This window comes from Camellia sinensis, chromosome 5 (genome assembly GCF_055761805.1).
Source record: "Camellia sinensis isolate YWXY chromosome 5, ASM5576180v1, whole genome shotgun sequence".
In the NCBI taxonomy this organism is placed as follows: Eukaryota; Viridiplantae; Streptophyta; class Magnoliopsida; order Ericales; family Theaceae; genus Camellia; species Camellia sinensis.
Genome location: NC_138965.1, coordinates 49,271,694 through 49,290,579, shown reverse-complemented (window position 1 = coordinate 49,290,579; position 18,886 = coordinate 49,271,694). Strand labels below are relative to the sequence as shown.

Below are 18,886 nucleotides of genomic sequence, written 5' to 3'. Positions count from 1 at the left end.
GGCTGCGATGCCGACGACGACCTGCGTACTCTCGCCTCTGTTCAACTCAACGAAGAAGAAGAAAGAAAAGGAAGAAAAGGAAGAAAAGAAAAGGAAGAGAAAAAAAAAAAATCAAAACCCAAAACGACGTCGTTTTGGGTTTTGAGCCAAATTCGAATCCCTAATTTCGGGCCCGCAAACATTATTCATATATATATATATATATATCATATAAAATTATTATATGATAATTATACTTTTATAAAACTATAGAACTAAAATTATCACAAAAAAAAAAAGAAGAAAAATTTAACTAAATTTATTATATATAAGTATTCAAGTAACACTTTTTATAGAACAGCAAGACTAAAATTATTAAAATGAATAATTAAATTTAAATTTTATTTTAAATTAAAATTAATATTATTCTTTTGCAACATATATTGTAATATAAAATATCATTACATTAATTAAAGTTAACTCTATTGTGATTTTATGTCTAACATCATATTTCTAGGAGTGATTTACATACACGTGTAATGTCCAATTTGATATTGATTAATTAAAATAATGAACTAAATACTTTTTTATTAAGTTTTTAGAAGATAAATTGACAAATGTCAAATGATAAATACTGTGAAGTATTATTTTAAAGAATAATGATTCATCGAAAATGATTGTATATATTTAAGGGACCTATTGATATTTCTTAAATAATTTTTAAATAAAAATTTTGAATTTATAGTATTACTAATAATGCACCTTCATGAGCTGTGCTAGAAAATATATGCAAAAATAATTTGGCTAGAATAATAAATTTGCGGTTATTATAATGTGTCACATAATTAATCAGAACTCCTTTAAGAACTGAAATTATTAAGGTTATAGAGATTTTGTGTCTGATTCCCTTTAAAGACACTGTTTATGATTTGAATTGTAACTTTTATACATCAATGTGAATAACTCTTATGATTTTATTAATACAAACATAAATCTTACATTTGAGTCAATCCACATTTAAGCATTTTTTTGGTATAATAAAATATTTAAATATTGTCATATAAAAATATTATAATAGATCATAATCAAACAATATTTGAAGTATAATTAATAACCCGATGCACCACTTTAGATATAACAAAATATATAAAAAAATTAGCAAAGAGTTTTTCAATTAATAACCAAAATAATACATGATGAGATTATTTATTTATTTTAGCAATATATATATATATATATATATTTGATACAAGTGGAATTCATGACTTTTAATAAATTTGATTAACATAAATGAATATTTGATTTCAGGTTGAGAACACATCTTTTTTTTTAAACTTGGAAAGAAATTATTTTTATGAGCCTTTTACATAGAGTCACACACGGTGATAAAAATTTTCATCAACCATTAACAAATATATTTGCATTTAACTTTCAATTATTAAAATTTTCTAAACATAAAATATTAAGCCTCAAAATTAATTTTTTATTTTAAAAATAAATTCTCACAAGTCACCTATTACGTAATTATTGAATAAAAATCTATCACCACTACTTAATTATTGAATAAAATTCTATCACCACACAGGATGTGCTGCTATAGATTACATTGCTTACAGATCACTTCATCTTGATAACTATTGACAACAGAGAATGGTGTCCCAAAGAGATGAGGAACAAAATTGAATGCTTACAAGTGTACAAACTTTAAATATTAAAATATGTATGCTCATGCACGGGCTTTTAAGCTTCTTGTTTCTAAAAACTTTTTCCCGGCTCGAATGTTTCAAAAAGACGTCGTTTTGGATGTAAAATGACATCATTTTGACATATTCGAACCATTCGAACCACATAAATTCAAACCACCAAGCATTTTTCAAACTTTTTTAAGAAATAGACATGAGAATATATATATATATATATATATCAAACTCTCTACTGCCCTGTCTCCAAAGTAATACACAAATATCCATATACATATAGAGAAGAAATAATGTAAACGATGACTAAATGCAAATAAAGACTACTTAAAACCTTTCTCAACCTTCTCCGATATCTTGTGCGATCACAAATTATTCTAAAAGCTTGAGTCGTTAAAAAATGTGCAACAATAACTATCAAGCTCTGAACAACAATTTATATCATGCTCAGAGTCAGTTATCTACCAAATACTAATCTCTCATGAATTCAACCATTAGACAAAACTAAACTAAAAAATTAATTCAGTGCTTCCTAATGTCTATCTGCTTCAACAAATTGAGAGATTGTTCTCTCTTCTCCATTGCTCATTTCAAGGCTTCTTTCATCTCCATTCCCTGAACCTGAGCATTGTTGGCTGATCCAAGATTCTTCACTAGTCCCGTGCCCAATTTGATGAGATTGTGTTTCATCACCTGCAGCCACAGGGGGATGATATCTACTACTAGTTTCTGGGGCATCTAATGGTTCGGTTGAAGCTTTAGCAGAAGCAATGAGGGAAAGGCGGCAGAGTGGGCAGGTGGTGTGAGTGGCTAGCCAGAGGTCGATGCAATCCGTGTGAAAAGTATGCCCACAAGCTGGTATCTGTTGCAGCCTGTCCTCTGCTTGGTAGTCTGCCAGGCATACTGAGCATCTGTAACAAAAGGATCGTGCCTCGTTAGATTAAAGGAAAGTTAAATTTAGAGGCTCCAATGATGATGATGAGAATTGGAATTGTAATATCCAGTGATGTTAATGCAACTAGGAGGAGAAAAATGAAATATCGACTTCAAAGAGATAAACCATGACTCTAGAGCAAATCAGAGCCAATTGAAATAATTGTTTAGTCCAACTTGTCTGCCTCTTCAAATTTTCCTTTCACATAGATAAATCTAATGCACTAGCATTCTCCACAAAGATGACAACTAGCTTCAAGCCATGCAGTGAAGTCTTGTAATATTTGTGGTATAGACTGATCAACTAAAAACTACACCAATGTTTTGAAAACTGAACCGATGAGTGAACCGAAAAAAAGACCGGTTGGATGGGTCACTGGTTCAACCGTCGAGTCGAAGTGGTCGAACCGTGACATCATAATTAATATTATATAATAAAAAATAAAATTATAAATTATAAATAAATAAAAATATATACAAGTACTGAAATAATAATAAAAAAATTTACTAATAATATTTAATAATGTCATAATTGATAAAATAAAATAAAAAAGTCACTATTTTTAAAGAAATTAAAAAAATTTAACATTACCTCCAAACAAATTGATTGAATGCTAGATTTAATTTTGGAAGGAAATGAAATTTTCAACTCTCCCTCGAATCAAATATGATTCAAACAATTTGATTGAATCCCACATTGAACTTTTAGGTTCTCTTTGAACAATCTTTTCCTATATATAGGAATAGATTTTCATAATTTCTTCAAGCTTCCAATGAGACTCCTCATGAGAGGAAACTCTTGAAGAAAGAGTTTTTAATCAAAATTTTGATATATAAATTAAATGGCCTTTGATAGGACCGCGTGGAGAAGAAGGATTCATGTAGCCGACCCCATTTGATGGGACTTAAGGCTTGGTTTGGTTTGGTTAATTCAACCACCAGGTTGGTCGAAAACCGGGACCGGTTTGTCGGTTTTATCAATTGAACCACCAATTTTTCTGGTTCTTGCAAACAAGCCCAGTTTTTGTGGATCATCCAAACCGGAACCAAGTCCGATCACCGGTTGAACAGGCCAGTCCGATCCGGCTTTTAAAACATTGCTACACACTTCTAAGAAAGTGGTGTCTTGTGTAGGACATGTGGACACCGTCACACTGACACTCATTGAACACTTCCCGACATATGTGGTGGACACACAAAATATGTAGTTTTATACATCTGTTATATGTTATGTATATTAATATTTCATTCAAAGATTTTAAACAAAATACAATATAACACTAATTTTTAATGTTCAAAGGATGAGTGATTAATGGGTATAATCTACAATTTTTATTTTATTTATTTATTTAGTATTATTATTATTATTTTATTGTGGTATCCTCTATAAGTTATTTTGTTTAAACTTATAATGTGTTTCGTATGTCTTTAAGATATGAACATGTGTGTTCTACAAAGCATGTCCCGGTCTTAAAAAAAATTATATATTGTGTTGAGGTGTCTACGTCAGAGCTTCTTAAGTAATAAGTGACAATAAAGTTCAACAACAAAATCTAATACTGGAAACTGATAATTTAACTTGATAAGCTGAATTACTCTTAATAGAAGAAAAACACACAAAAAAAAAACTATGCCTGGAAATTCCAGCAAATAGAAATCACAGGATATCCCTCGTGGTGGAAGTTTTTCCCTGCCACAATTTCCCAAAATGGGGTTTCATTTGAAATTTTTGATATAATTGCCAATGATGATATCAAATATGATGACCTAGTATGCTATGGTGAAATCATATAGTCAACCATAACATTTGACGAAATGGAAACACCCGAAAAGTCACTACAACTGATACTAACCTTGAATGGCAATACTTAGGGACAAGTGACACTAACCTTAAATGGCAATACTTATTTAATCTTAAGATTATGCATGGAATGGTGTGCAATCATGCACATTATCAAGGGTGAAAACAAAATGGGCCAATATCAGCTTTTCGTTGTTAAGGAGTTGTAATGTTTCATTAATAATGGTTTTCTAGATTGTCCAATGCTATAGTTTTCTCTTACATAATCAGACATGCTCCCTTCGAAATGGTCCGCATCATATCAATCAAGTGAGAAATTTCATCTGTAAGTTTTCTAAAGAATCTGTATATTCAATTGTAAATGAAATACAAGAGTACATCGGTTTATATAACAATCTAACCCTAAGACTAAAATAGAAAGTAGAATATTTATTCAATCCCTAACATATACAAAATACAAATACTACCATATATACATAAATTCTAATATTTTCACAATATTCTTATACCGTTGCTCAAACTCAGGGTGTTTTAACAGAAAACACTGAGAATTTGCCAAGAAGAAATTGAAACCAAACAGTGATGTGAGTCTTGATAAAGAAGTCAGCAAATTGCAAAGCCGACGAGACGAAAGGAAGCAGAATAAAGCCAGACTGCAGATGCTGATGGACAAAATCTCAATGTGCTTCGTCCGCTTATGGAAGATAGTGTTATGGGCAATCTGAATAACGCTATGGTTGTCACAGTAGAGAGAGGTCGGAGAAGACTGATGGACACCCAAATCAGACAAGAGATAGCGAAGCCAAACAATCTCAACAGTAGCATGAGTTATAGCACGATACTCAGCTTTGGCAGTAGAGTAGGCAACAACAGTTCATTTCTTGCTTTTTCCAAAAGATCAAAAATTAACAAGAAACATACAAAAACCAGGCTTGGATTTGCGATCAGTAACATCATCAACCCAATCACAATCAGCATAGGCCACCAAGTTCAAAAAGGAAATAGAGGACAACAGTAAGCCTTGAAATATAGTACCCCTAAGATAGCAAAAAATGTAAACCAAAGTAGCCCAATGTGTAGAACAAGGAGCAGAAATGAACTGACTAACCACATGAACAGCATAGGCAAGATCAGGACAAATGACAGTCAGATATACTAAACAACCCATAAGCTCTCGATATAAAGTAGGATCATCTAAAGAGACATCATCAGTAGTGGTAAGCTTTACATTAAGCTCAATGGGAGTATCAAAAATCTTAGTGTTAGTAAGACAGGCACGGTGAATAATTTTATTGACATACTTGGCCTGAGCCAGAAAGCAACCCTTGGGAGAAGAAGCTACTTCAATACCAAGAAAATATCGCAATACGCCCAGATCTTTCATTTCGAAGGTGCGGAAGAGATGCTGCTTGACCTCAAAGATAGCAAAAAAGTCAGTCAGTGATAATCATATCATCCATATACAGTAACAAGGCAACAAAACCAGCAGAGGTGTGGAAGAAAAACGAAGCAAAATCCTGGGCACAATGATGAAACCTAAGTTAAGTAACAACTGTTTGAAAGCGATCACACCAAACACGAAGAGATTGCTTCAAACCATACAAAGCACGTCAAAGACGACAAACTTATCCAGAGGAATGAGGAAGACTAGGGGGAGGACGTATGTAAACCTCCTCAGTGAGATGGTCATTAAGAAAAGCATTTTTAACATCCATCTGATAAAGAGGCCAATAATGAACAATACTGACAGGAATCAAAATACGGACATTAGTCATTTTGGTAATAGGGACAAAGGTATCTTCATAGTCAATACCATACTCCTATGAGAAACTTTTAGCAATCAGGTGAGTTTTGTAGAGCTTGAGAGAACCATCAAAATGAGTCTTAAGTTTATAGAGCCATTTGCAACCCACCAAATTCTTGCTTGCAGGCAAAGGAATAAGCTCCCAAGTAGTAGTCTTTTGCAATCCAAACAATTCATGCTCCATAACTCGAACCCAAATAGGATCCTAACAAGCCTCCTTGTAAGACTAAGGTTCTGAAAAAGAGTGAATAACAGACAAAAACGTGCAATATAAAGGAGAATATCATGTTTTAGCAAAATCAAGTTTGACTACCTGTTTACGGATGCGAAGAGGATACTTACGGTTAGCAAGATCAAAGTCAACCGATGGAGGAAGAGCCTTGCGACGAGAATAGACTAACAACGGAAGAGGAGAGGGGGGGGGGGGAAGAGGAGGAGAAGAGGGAACAAACTCATGGGAGACAGTGGAGACCTATGAAGCACGGACACCTCTTCGAGGGCTCCGTGCCAGTGTCGGACACATGTAAGACACGGACACGCGGTGGACACGTGTTTGACACGCACCAGAGAGTGTCCTATTTTTTCTTTTTGTTAGCCGGACATGTTACGACACTTGCGGGACACGTTCGAGGTCAATTTCAGAATTTATAAAACTTCTTTGAGGTCGATTTGTAAAAAAACAAAAATAGAACAATCTACCCTAAATCGAGTTAGAAGAGAAAGAGAGAAAAAAGAGAATAGAAGAGAGAAAGAGAAGATGAAGAGAACGGAAGAGAAAGAGAAACCTGGTCGATTTTCGGTGGTCGGTCGTCGCTCCTCGTCTGTCGCTCGTCGCTCATTGCTCATTATCTAAGGTACACCTTCTTCTATCTTCTTCGTCCTTCTTCTGCTTCGATCTTCTTCGTTCTTCTTCTGCTTTGATTTTCTTCTTCTTTTTCTCCGATCTTCTCTCTGTCTTAGTCGCTCTCTCTCTCTGACTTAGTCAGCCTCTCTCTGTCTCATTTTATTTTTTCTTTTCTTTTATTTTTTCGTTTATATATATGTTGAGTAGTGTAGTTTGTCTCTCTTTCTCTATCTTTTCCCCCCCCCCCTAATTTCATTTTATATTTTCTTCTCTCTCTATGCCTCTATCATTTCAGTATATAATTTTTTTTGTTGTTGATTAGTTTTGTTAATGATATATATGATGTTAAATCAATTAAATGTTTATTTTTTTATAATTTTAGTAGTGTTATTTTGTATTTTTTATTAACTTTTAATGATTCTTTTAGTAATTTTATGACATATAATAAATAAAATTAATTATATATATTGAATGTGTCCCCAGCGTGTCGTGTTCCCCATTTTTTGAAAATTTGCGTGTCTGCATGTCCGTGTCGTGTCGCGTGTCCGTGTCCGTGTCCGTGTCCGTGCTTCATAGGTGGAGACAGACTTAGTAGGAGGGGTGGTAGAAGGAGAAAAATGAACAAGCTCATGAGAAACAGTAGAGATGTACTCATCATGAGGGACCTAAAAAGGAAAAGGATCAATGTGAACCAACTTATCTTTGGAAATTGGAACAGTGATAGGAGGAAGCGTTTCCAAAGCAGTGATAGAAAGAAGTTGAAAGTAAGGCAGACGTTCAAAAAAAGAAACATGACGGGAGACATAAAGACGATGGGAAACAGGATCGTAACACCGATAGTCTTTTTGAGTAAGATTGTAATCCAAAAAGACACATAGGACAGACCGGACACTAAGTTTGGACCAATCTTTACGGGGAAGAAGGACAAAACAAGCAGACCCAAACAAGGTTTTAAAAAGCGGCCGCAACCGTTACGTAACGCCGTTACGTAACGATTTTGGTGGTTACCGTCATCCGTTACGGCCGCTTTTGCAGTGTGATTGAGATTCACAGGTGTGTCAGCCATAGCGGCTGCCGTAGCAGTCGTAACGGTGCCGTAACGGCCTGTTACGCATCGTTTAACGGTTTTTAACTGTTTCTTTCGAAAAAAACACACAAAAAAAAGCTGAAAATGGGGGGAAGAGGGATAGAGAGAAGAGGAAAGATAAAGAGAGCAGATGGAGGAGCAAGAGATAGAGAGAGAGAAAAGGAAAGATGAAAAACATGTTATTGATTTGTTGAAGTTGTAAGACCTATGCTATTATATTCAGCTACTATCACTCAACCATTTTGTTTGTGTGCGTCTATCTGTATATTGTTTGAAAAAAAAAATAAAAATAAAAAAAAAAATAATAATAATAATAATAATAATAAATGTGGTCATTATCTATTTGGCTTGGTTAAAATATGAATATATATAAATTTAGGCTCTTATTTATTCTTATTTTTGCCATTGTTTATCTTACATATAATCAAGGTTTTAAAAAGCGGCCGCAACCGTTACGTAACGCTATTACGTAACAGTTTTGGCAGTTATCGCCACCCGTTACGGTTGCTTTTGCAGTGTGATTGAGATTCACAGGTGTGTCGGCCGTAGCGGCCACCATGGTGGTCGTAATGGTACCGTAACGGCCTGTTACGCCCCGTTACGTAATGGTTCCAAACTGTTTCTTTCGAAAAAAACACACAAAAAAAGCTGAAAATGGAGGAAGAGAGATAGAGAGAAGAGGGAAGATAAAGAGAGAAAATGAAGGAGCAAGAGATAGAGAGAGAGAAGAGGGAAGATGAAGAACATGTTATTGTTTTGTTGAAGCTGTAAGACCTATGCTATTCTATTCAGCTGTTATCACTCAACCATTTTGTTTGTGTATCTATCTATATATTGTTTGAAAATAATAATAATAATAATAATAATAATAATAATAATAATAATAATAATAATAATAAGTGTGGTCATTATCTATTTGGTTTGGTTAAAATATGTACACATATATATATATATATATATATTTAGGCTCTTATTTATTCTTACTTTTGTCATTGTTTATCTTATATATAATAGTTAGTGATTGATTTTTTGTATAATATAAAGTCATTAATTATTAAAATAAAATCTAAAAAACTGAGTTTACAGTGATTTAAAAATATGAAATATATTGGATCATACTTAAAAATTTACAAAAATTGATCAATATTTATTTTTAACCCAATAAATATGATCATGGGAAAAAAATATGCGTATCGGTAAGTTTTTTTCAAATTGTGCAAAAAATAAAAAAATTCACGGTTTCGGTTACCGCAACCGTTACGCTACGGCCTTTACACCCCGCAACCGCAACAGCGCCACCGCCACCGTTACGGCGACCGCAATCGCTTTTCAGAACCTTGCATATAATAGTTAGTGATTGATTTTTTGTATAATATAAAGTCATTAATTATTAAAATAAAATATAAAAAACTCGGTTTATAGTGATTTAAAAATATAAAATATATTGAATCATATTTAAAAATTTTAAAAAATTGATCAATATTTATTTTAAACCCAATAAATATGACCATGGAAAAAAAAAAAAGAGTATCGGTAAGTTTCTTTTTCAAATTGTGCGAAAAATAAAAAAATTCACAGTTCCGGTTACCGCAACCGTTACGCTACGGCCTTTACACTCTGCAACCGCAACCGCGCCACCGCCACCGTTATGGTGACCGCAACCACTTTTCAGAACCTTGCAAACATACGAAGGAGGGAGTATTTGGGAAGTTGAGAGAACAGAGTCTCATAAGGGAATCAGGATTCTCTCCTTGACTTTCCTCTTTGACTTCCTACTTGTTAGGCTATTGGGTCCATTTTTAGGCCCAATTTCGATGATCCAAACCATTCACATTTTAAGATTTGTTGAGTATATCATACCTGTAAAAAATCAAGTTGATCGGATATCAGAAAGTATGTGTTCGGAAAACTGTTTATTAAATTTTTAAAAAAAAATAGTTTTTAGTTTGATGATTTGAACACGTAGTTTCTAATATTCGATCAACTTGATTTTTTACAGGTGTGATATACTCAACAAATCTTAAAATGTGAATGGTTCGGATCATCAAAATTGAGCCCAAAAGTGGACCGAATAACTCAATAAGTAGGGAGTCAAGGAGGGAAGTCAAGGAAAGGATCCTGATTCCTCATAAGGAGACTGACCAGAAAGAAAGGGAGTAGACATACGGTTGAGAAGAAAAATAGCAACAAGAATGGCCTCACGCCAGAGCGGAGTCAAAATAGAAACAGAGAGAATAAGAGACCTAGCTGTCTCAAGGAGATGACGGTGTTTACGCTCAGCTCAACCATTTTGGATAGGTGTATTAGTACATGAAGTTTAGTGAATGGTATCCAAATTAGCCAAATACTCACCGAATTCAATTTTAAAATATTCTCCATCCAAGTTAGATTATAACAATTTAATAGTAGACCAAAGCTGTGTAGTGATCATAGATTGAAAAGTACGGTATGTCTGGTAGAAGTTAGACTTATGAGTCATAAGATAAACCCAAGTGTAACAGGTGCAGTCATCAACAAATGACACATAGTATGTAGAACCTCCTTTGGTGAGATATGAGAAGGACCCCAGACATCAGTATGAATTAAAAAAAATGGTGTATTAGATATAGACAAAAAGGTAAGGCTGTCATTTTGGCAAGTTTACACCCCCGACACTCGGTAGGTTAACTAGGAGAAACTTTACCCAATGGTGACTGAGCTAAAGACTGTAAATGGTCAACAGACAAATGCCTTAATCTAGACTGCCTCAAATAAAAAGGGCTTGACAGAGAATCTAACTAATAATAAAAAAGGCAATCAGAGAGGTAATCATAGGCAGATGCAAGCTCTCCACCACAGACTTCTTCAACTCTATAGCCAGTCCCAATCTGCTGCTTGGACATCTGATCCTACACAGAACAGATAGAAGAAGAAAAGATAGCATCAAAAACGAAGCCATCAAGTTGACTGATAGATAATAAACTGACGGACAACTGAGAAACATAAAGGATAGATAGAATAGTGACGGTAGATATAGGAGACGGTAGGACAGACCCAACAGATATAGCAAACATATCAAATCCATTAGTAGCACTAACAGTAATCGGAAAGGGATGAGGAGTACAATTTTAAAGTAAGAAAATAATAGTCATATGATGAGAGGCACCAGTGGCACCAGAGTCAAAAAGCCAAATAGACGAAGAGATACCTAAAGAAAACCTAAGCAAACCTGAATAATGAGAGGAAACAATGGAGATGGATGGGACGTAGACAGTATATGCTGAAGTTGACCAATCTGAGCACTCAAGGAAGCCAAGTCAGGATCACGAGACAGAGCAAATGCAGTATAAGCGGCGGAGGCCGAAAATTACTCGAAAGATGAGCACAGACCTGGGTCTGAGACCGTTGAGAAGACGAAGCAGGCTGACATCTCTTCTTGGGACAGTGATACTTCCAATGGCTTCTTTGATGATAGAAAACACACTCATCTGAAGCCAGAGACATTGTAAAACGAAAATGCTAGGGGTTCAAGTGTAATGAACCATAAATAGAAGAAAATAGCAAAACCAGGAGTCGAAGGGTAATAACAAAAAATCTGAGGGGTCAAACTATAATAACCCAAAGCTAGCATCAGATGGGTCAAAATATAATATTCAAAAAACTTGTTTGATCCAAACAAGAATAAGTGAAAACTGTGGTCAAACAAAACCAGGTCACAAACGAGAACAAAAACCTAGACTTAGATAAGTGAGTGAGAGAGAGAGAGAGAGAGAGAGTAGACCTCGTGAAAACTAGGAGTCAAAGCCCAGCGATGGCGATGACCAACCATGTGTGTCTAGCGACGGCGATGACCCAACTTCACAAGTCTAGTGAGAACTCTCACGATCAGACAGAGACCAGAGTCGAACCAAAGTCGCAAGTTAGACCCAAAGAGAGAGAGGGATGTCAAGAACTTTGTCAAACCAGAGAGAAGAGATATCACGAACCAAAACCAACCAGAGAGAGAAGTCGCGATGTCAGAGAGAAAGAAAACCAGAAATCGCGATCGTGACTCCAATAGAGAATACGACTCCAATGGCCCACGAACCAGAGAACACGACTTCGATGACGTTGCATTGTAGATGAAGATGGTAAAGACGGAGACACTAGAGCTTCGAACTAGCTCTAATACCATGTGGGTGTGTTTGATTCAACGGACTGGATAAGAGGAAATTAGAATCCATCGAACTTGAATCCTAGGACTGTGAATCCCCCAGACTATTTGGTTGGATTGGATGGGTATCCCGTGTTTGTTTTCTCATGGGATTAGATGTCTGGAAATAACTATTTTTAGTGAATCCAATGTGTGGTTGGACGGACTGAATAGGATAAATGAGCAAAAAACTATTTTACCCTTTTTCAATTATTTAGTAAGTAATAGCAATATTATACATATCTTTAATATTTTAATTATTTTTAGCTAGATTAAATAAAAATTTATTTTATTTTATTTTTACACAATTAAATAAATTTATTTTTAAAAAATTAAATAAATAAAATATCAATAAAAATATATGTTATTTTTTTAATTAAAACTTTAAATAAATTTATTTTAAAAAATAATAATAATTAAATAATGAAATTAAATAAAACATCTATTAAAATTTAAATAATGAAATTAAATAAAATATAAACACAATTTTAAAATAAAACATCAATAAAATATCTATAAAAAATTATTTTAAAAAATTAAATAAATAAATAAATAAAAAGGTAAATAAAATTATTTTCTTTTAAAATTGAGACATTTAAATTTTATTGAATTTTACTAAATATAATACATAATTAAATAGTAAAGGGTCAAAATGATCATTTCACCACCTAATCCCAAAGTAAATAATCCCATGAAAATTGTCTCCCCCCCTCCCCGGATTGTATAATCCCACATATGATGGATAAGGAGTCCGGCCGGACTCCATGTTCGGCGGACTAAAAAAAAAAACAAACGCCAGATAAAACTCTTTCCCCAGATTACAATTCGAATAGTAAATAATCCCCCCCCCCCCCAATGAAACGCACCCTGTAAGTTTTCTGAAGAATCTGTATATTCAATTATGAATGAAATACAAGAGTACATCAGTTTATATAACAATCTAACCCTACGACTAAAAAGGAAACTAGAATATTTACTCAATCCCTAACATATACAAAATATATATACTACCATATATATATACATAAATCCTAATATTCTCACAATATTCTCACACCACCATCTCCCAAGTACAGGAAGTATTTACTTTTCATAATTACAAAAATCATACAACTGTCTGTATATATCTTTAGAAATTTCTACCTGATCCAAACTTGGCATCTATAATCTCTCATTAGCTATCAAATCTTATCTGTTGCCAACAACTGATTGTAGGAAAAACCATTTATAGTCAATAATAACATGTTGCATTGTTCTAATCTTATCACTCTACAATAATAGTTTTTTTCATGACAAGTACTGGGCACTGTGCTCTGATAAGTAAAATACCAAAAAGAGAGGAAATTTTTTTTGTAGAATTGAATTCTTTGTTCAACTGAATGCTGTTAAATCTTCTTTAAGCTCATGGGGCACTTAACGCAGGTTTTTTTTCTTTTGCTTCTTCCTCATCTCCTTTACTTAACCACCAAATAATTTATTTATGACATACATATTTATTAAAAAAAAAAAACACACAATACAAAACAAAAACAGAAACATAGTAGGGTTGTTTTAATTATTAAGAATCCTGAGCTTCCTTTGCAAAGTCTAGAGTTACCCTCATCATCATTTATCAGAAATTCCAGAAATATTATTATCTTGCTACACACTTGAAGCAACTCAAACAACTGTAGGTATATTAGGGAAAGAAAATAGCACTCAAACAATAATTCCATTTTATCATAGTAACCACTACATTATCAGAAAGTTCATTGTATCAAGAAGTTTTTTTTCCCCTTTTTATACAGAAAAATACGATATGCAATCAGCTTGTAACATGCTAAGACTAATTCTTAGTAATTGCTATACCTTCACTTGCAACAAAATATGTCAGCAATACCTAGTTGACACAAATTACAAACCTTATCAAGAGAACATAATTTTCTTTGCTTACAAGGGTGTCAGGGGCTTCTCCTGATTACTCCCCAAGTACATGTAATCCCCATGCCATGTATACTAGGTAATTACCAAGCATAAACCCGGGGATGACCTCAAGGAGAAGAGCAGAAATTTGAGATAGTCATATTTTTACTTGCAACACTTTGTACCCATTTGGGAACTTAGCTTTATTAGTGACTTTTTAATTTTTTGACTTTTTTATAAGGTGAAAAAAGTTAATTTGTTATTGATTGATATGTATGATGTGACTGTTAGCTAATAGGTTTTTAGCCAAAAATCCTCTTCCCAAACAGGGAATATGTTGAAACTACCTAGTTTGACACAATTTCCAAACCTCATTTTGGGACCATTACATTCAAACATTCTATATGGGTATTAAACCACTAAAATTTAGACTGAATCACTTTGAAATTAGAGGTTACTCTGTGTGTGAGAGAGATTCAACAAGACAATGCAGAAGAACAAAATGAATCAACACAATAATAATAATAATAACATGCTACAATAATAGTAAAATACCAACAACAACAACAACAACAACAACAACAACAAAAAAAAAAAAACTGAAGAATTGATTTCTTTAAGTTCAACTGAATGCTCTAATAAATCTTCTCCTCTCACGAGGCACTTAACGCAGCTTTTGTTTTCTCACTTCTTCTTCATCTCCTTTACTTAACCACCAAATAATTTATTTATGGCATACAGATTTTAAAAACAAAAACAAAAAACAAAAACATAATAAGGTTGTTTTAATTAAATCCCCATATTAAGAATCTTGAGCTTCTTTTGCAACGTCTAGACAAAGTTTTACCCTCATCATCATTTATCATAAATTCCAGAAATATCATTGTCTTGCTACATACTTAAAGCAACTCAAACAACTGTAGGTATATTAGGGAAAGAAAAGATCACTCAAACAATAATTCCATTTTATCTTAGTAACCACTACATTATCAGAAAGTTTACATCTTACAAAGAAGATTTCTCTCTCTCTCTCTCTCTCTCTCTCTCTCTCTTGTGCAGAAAAATACGATATGCAATCAGCTTGTAACATGCAAAAACTAATTCCTAGTACAAAAATGAGTGAGACCCCCACCACCCCCAGTGAATGCTGATTGGTCCAAATTTTTTTTTTTTGTCTTCCTCTCTTTGACCCCCACGTGTATGGGGGTGGTGGGGGTCACCCTCAAATAGGGGTCTGTATCAGTTTTGTTCCTAGTAATTGTTATGCTTTCACTTGCAACAAAATTTGTCAAAAATACCCAATTGACACAAATTACAAAACTTTTTTGTTTGTATATGTGTACACACATGCGAAAGATAATCAACAGGATAATGCAAGAGAACATAATTTTCTTTCCTTACAAGGGTGTCAGGGGCTTCTCCTGATTACTCCCCGAGTACATGTAATCCGCATCCCATGTATACTAGGTAATTACGAAGCATAAACCCGGGGATGACCTCAAGGAGGAGAGCAGAAATCTGAGATTGTCACATTTTTACTTGCAACAAAATATGTTGAAATTACCTACTTTGACTCAATTTCCAAACCTTATTTTGGGACCATGACATTGAAACATTCTATATGGGCATTAAACCACTCAAATTTAAACTGAATAACTTTAAAATTAGAGGTTACTCTGTGTGTGTGTGCGCGCACGCACGCGAGTGTGTGAGAGAGAGAGTATAAGACAATGCAGAAGGACAATAACAATAACATAGCCATAATAATATAATTGATAAGGGCAAGAAAAATTGAGAGCTATGAAAGAAAGAAAGAAAGAAAGCCCACTCACTGTGTATCTTTGACAGAGAATGTCTCCTTGAATATAATAATGGGTAGCATCTCTCTGTGTTCTTTCTTCAATCCCAACTCAGACTGCCAAATCTCAATCAACAAATATTCAACAAATTTACAATATATATATATATATATATCCTATAAATACATATAAACAACAATCATACAATTGCAAAAAAAATTTGTGAGAAAAAATAAAAAATAAAAATAAAATCTTACTGTGGAGAAGTCATCATCATCCGTGGTGTGCAATGAAGCTGGCCTGCTTTGGGGGCGGCGAAAGCAGCAAAGATAGAACAAATAGAAGAAGAAGGCAAGTATGAAAGTGGAAAAGATTGGTACAGAGAAGATGAAAGCTTGGTATAGCTTCAACTCAGATGAAGCTTTTGGGCAACAGGGTTGTGTTGTTTGATCTTCTGTCTTTGAATAGCTATGAGATGATGATGACATCTTTTACAAATGAAATGGGTCTTCAAAACCCAGAACAGCAATGTCAGTAGTTTTGAGGAGGAAAGACCCAGATGAGAATATAAAGTTCAAAATTTGATTTTTAATAGAAAATGTAAAACACCCAACTCAAAAAATCATGAATGACAGAGAGAGAAGTGGGAAGTGGGTGTTCTGAATAGCTATGAGAGAGAAATTACCAACAATTCTTCAAAACCCAAAGGAATCCCACATAAAGATAGAAAAATGAAGGTCAAAGATCGATTTAATAGAAAAAAAAACAAATTCCCAGATGAGAAAATTCTGCGAGAGAGTAACCAGATTTCGGGAAACTTCAAGGAAAAACTGTTATAAGATTTCAGCTCTAGTGTTGTAGACAAATCATCATCAGAGAGAGAGAGAGAGAGAGAGCAGAGTGAGATCACAATTTTTGAGACATGAAAATTATATGGGTAACGGTAGGTGGACAATGATCCCGGGCAGGGATGGCTCATTTTTCCTGACCCGCTCCATCCACATCTCCTGGCCGTACTCTGATGAGGAAGTGGATTGGGTTGGATTTTGCTTTCAGTCTGCCCTAGTCCTATTTATATTTATTAAATATATTTATATATATCATTTAATACAATAAATTTAAAATTTTTATTTCAAATATGAACTTGAGCGCCCGTGGAGATATCACGAATATCGATTCCTACCAGTCATTTTATAAAATTATTTATATATATTATTTATATAAAAAATTAAATTAATTTGATAATTATAACATTTTTATTTTATTATATTTGTTTCTAAGAAAATTTGATGATTTATTTTCAAAAATATATTTATTGTTCATCTTTTCAAAAACAATGAAATTGTTATGATTATTAAGGCCAAGTTTGACATCCTCCAAAAAATTCAAAAAGTCAAAAAGTCACTATCCTATTTAAGTCACATCATCTTATTTAAGTCACATCACCTCTTTAACACATCACTTCAAATCCAACCCAAATCCAACTCATATTTCATAAAAAGTCAAAAAGTGCACTTATTTAGTCTTCCCAAACTTGGCCTAAATCAATTTAAATCGTTCGAATCAAAAGGAGACTATTTGGTGATGACTCCTTGGTTCCTTACACGAGAGGTAATAAATTTGGGATCAGATATCTACAACTCTTTTCTTTATTTTTCTACATATTTTCGTAAAAAAATAAAATATTAATTAAAATAATTAATTTCCAAAATAACTCTCGAGGTCACTCTAGTATCCTTCAATTTTTTCTTTTTCTTTTTTTTTTTCTTTTTTTTTTTTTGGAAAAAGTTCTCTTGTCCAAGCGAAGTTATTTAAAAGTTTTGCTCCACATTATTAATGTTTGGACAAGTGTCCAGTGATCTGGGGGAATTAAGCATTGTTTAGCTCATTGTAAAATCAATTAGTTGTAACCAACTCCTTGTAACCAATTCTTGAATCATTGCAGAGTTTGTTAGTTGTTAGAGATTCTGTTAGGAGGTTAGCAATTAATAACGGCATACCAGTTATAAGTAGCTAGGGTAGAGAGAAGAGAGGCGTGCAATTTGTAATAGGGTCAATTATAAATACACTACTTAATATTTGATTAAAATATGAATTATCTCATATAGTTTTGAAAATTATATTTCACCCTTTAAGGTTTTTAATTTCTTAACAAATTGTCCCTTTGATTAATAAATTATGAAGTCAATTAATAATTTTTAATGATGTTAGAAATATGTTTCAATTAATAATTTAAGTAATTTTATTATTATATTAGAGAACAATTATGAATTTTATTTTTTTTAGTTAATTCTGTTAAATAAAAAATTCTAACAAGGGGTATTTGTAATTTTTGAGATCACATAAGACAATCTGTATTTTAAACAAATCTCGGGAGGTGTATTTATAATTTACCCCATTGTCTCTGTGCACATCTTTTCTCATTCCACTCAGTAATTTAATTTTTAGATATTTATCTCAGTCTACACACCCACATTCCAAATATACACATTTAATAAAAAAATGTGTACACACCCTTATCTTCTTTATCTTCCAAACTCTAACCCTAACCAGCAGCCACCTCGCCCGTGGCAACGCAGCACCATTGTTACCAACTCCATTTCATTTCCAGTCGCCATCCCCACCTACAAACTCACCTAACGTATGCACCAAATTTGAACCTCCATTGAAATTGTGTTTTAGATTTTGAAATTCCAGTAAACTTTCATTGAAGGACCTCCATAGAAGACTTCCATTTTGAAATTCGTCACTGGCTTTTTCTGTTTCTTGCAAAAAATTAATAAATATACATTTTTCTGTTTCATTCAGAAGTACAGTATCGAACTAATATGTAAGGTTCGGAAGTACACTATCAAACCAATGTTTTCGG

At 33.5% G+C, this 18,886-nt stretch overlaps 1 protein-coding gene across 2 annotated transcripts; it reads right to left on the bottom strand.

Annotated features, from left to right (window-relative positions):
- Positions 1–2,000: 2,000 nt before the first annotated feature.
- On the bottom strand, positions 2,001–17,306 carry LOC114267860 (RING-H2 finger protein ATL58). 2 transcript variants are annotated; one of them, XM_028209033.2, is made up of 3 exons: positions 16,275–17,306; positions 16,051–16,133; positions 2,001–2,587 (listed from the first exon to the last, which is right to left on the bottom strand). In XM_028209033.2, the coding sequence occupies exons 1-3, from the start codon at positions 16,503–16,505 to the stop codon at positions 2,209–2,211; spliced, it is 693 nt and encodes a 230-aa protein (XP_028064834.2). In that variant the 5' UTR covers positions 16,506–17,306; the 3' UTR covers positions 2,001–2,208. The 2 variants fall into 2 exon arrangements, with proteins under 2 accessions (XP_028064834.2, XP_028064763.2); XM_028208962.2 differs by having other exon boundaries at positions 16,051–16,142; positions 16,275–17,081.
- Between the last annotated feature and the right edge of the window lie 1,580 nt (positions 17,307–18,886).

Bases quoted from the DNA above. Each gene is read 5' to 3' on its own strand.
- LOC114267860 (XM_028208962.2), bottom strand. From the start codon at position 16,505: ATGTCATCATCATCTCATAGCTATTCAAAGACAGAAGATCAAACAACA. The intron at 16,143-16,274 runs GTAAGATTTTAT...TTGTTGATTGAG, and splicing joins ATGATGATGACTTCTCCACA to ATTTGGCAGTCTGAGTTGGG. The intron at 2,588-16,050 runs GTGAGTGGGCTT...CTTTTGTTACAG, and splicing joins TTCTCTGTCAAAGATACACA to ATGCTCAGTATGCCTGGCAG.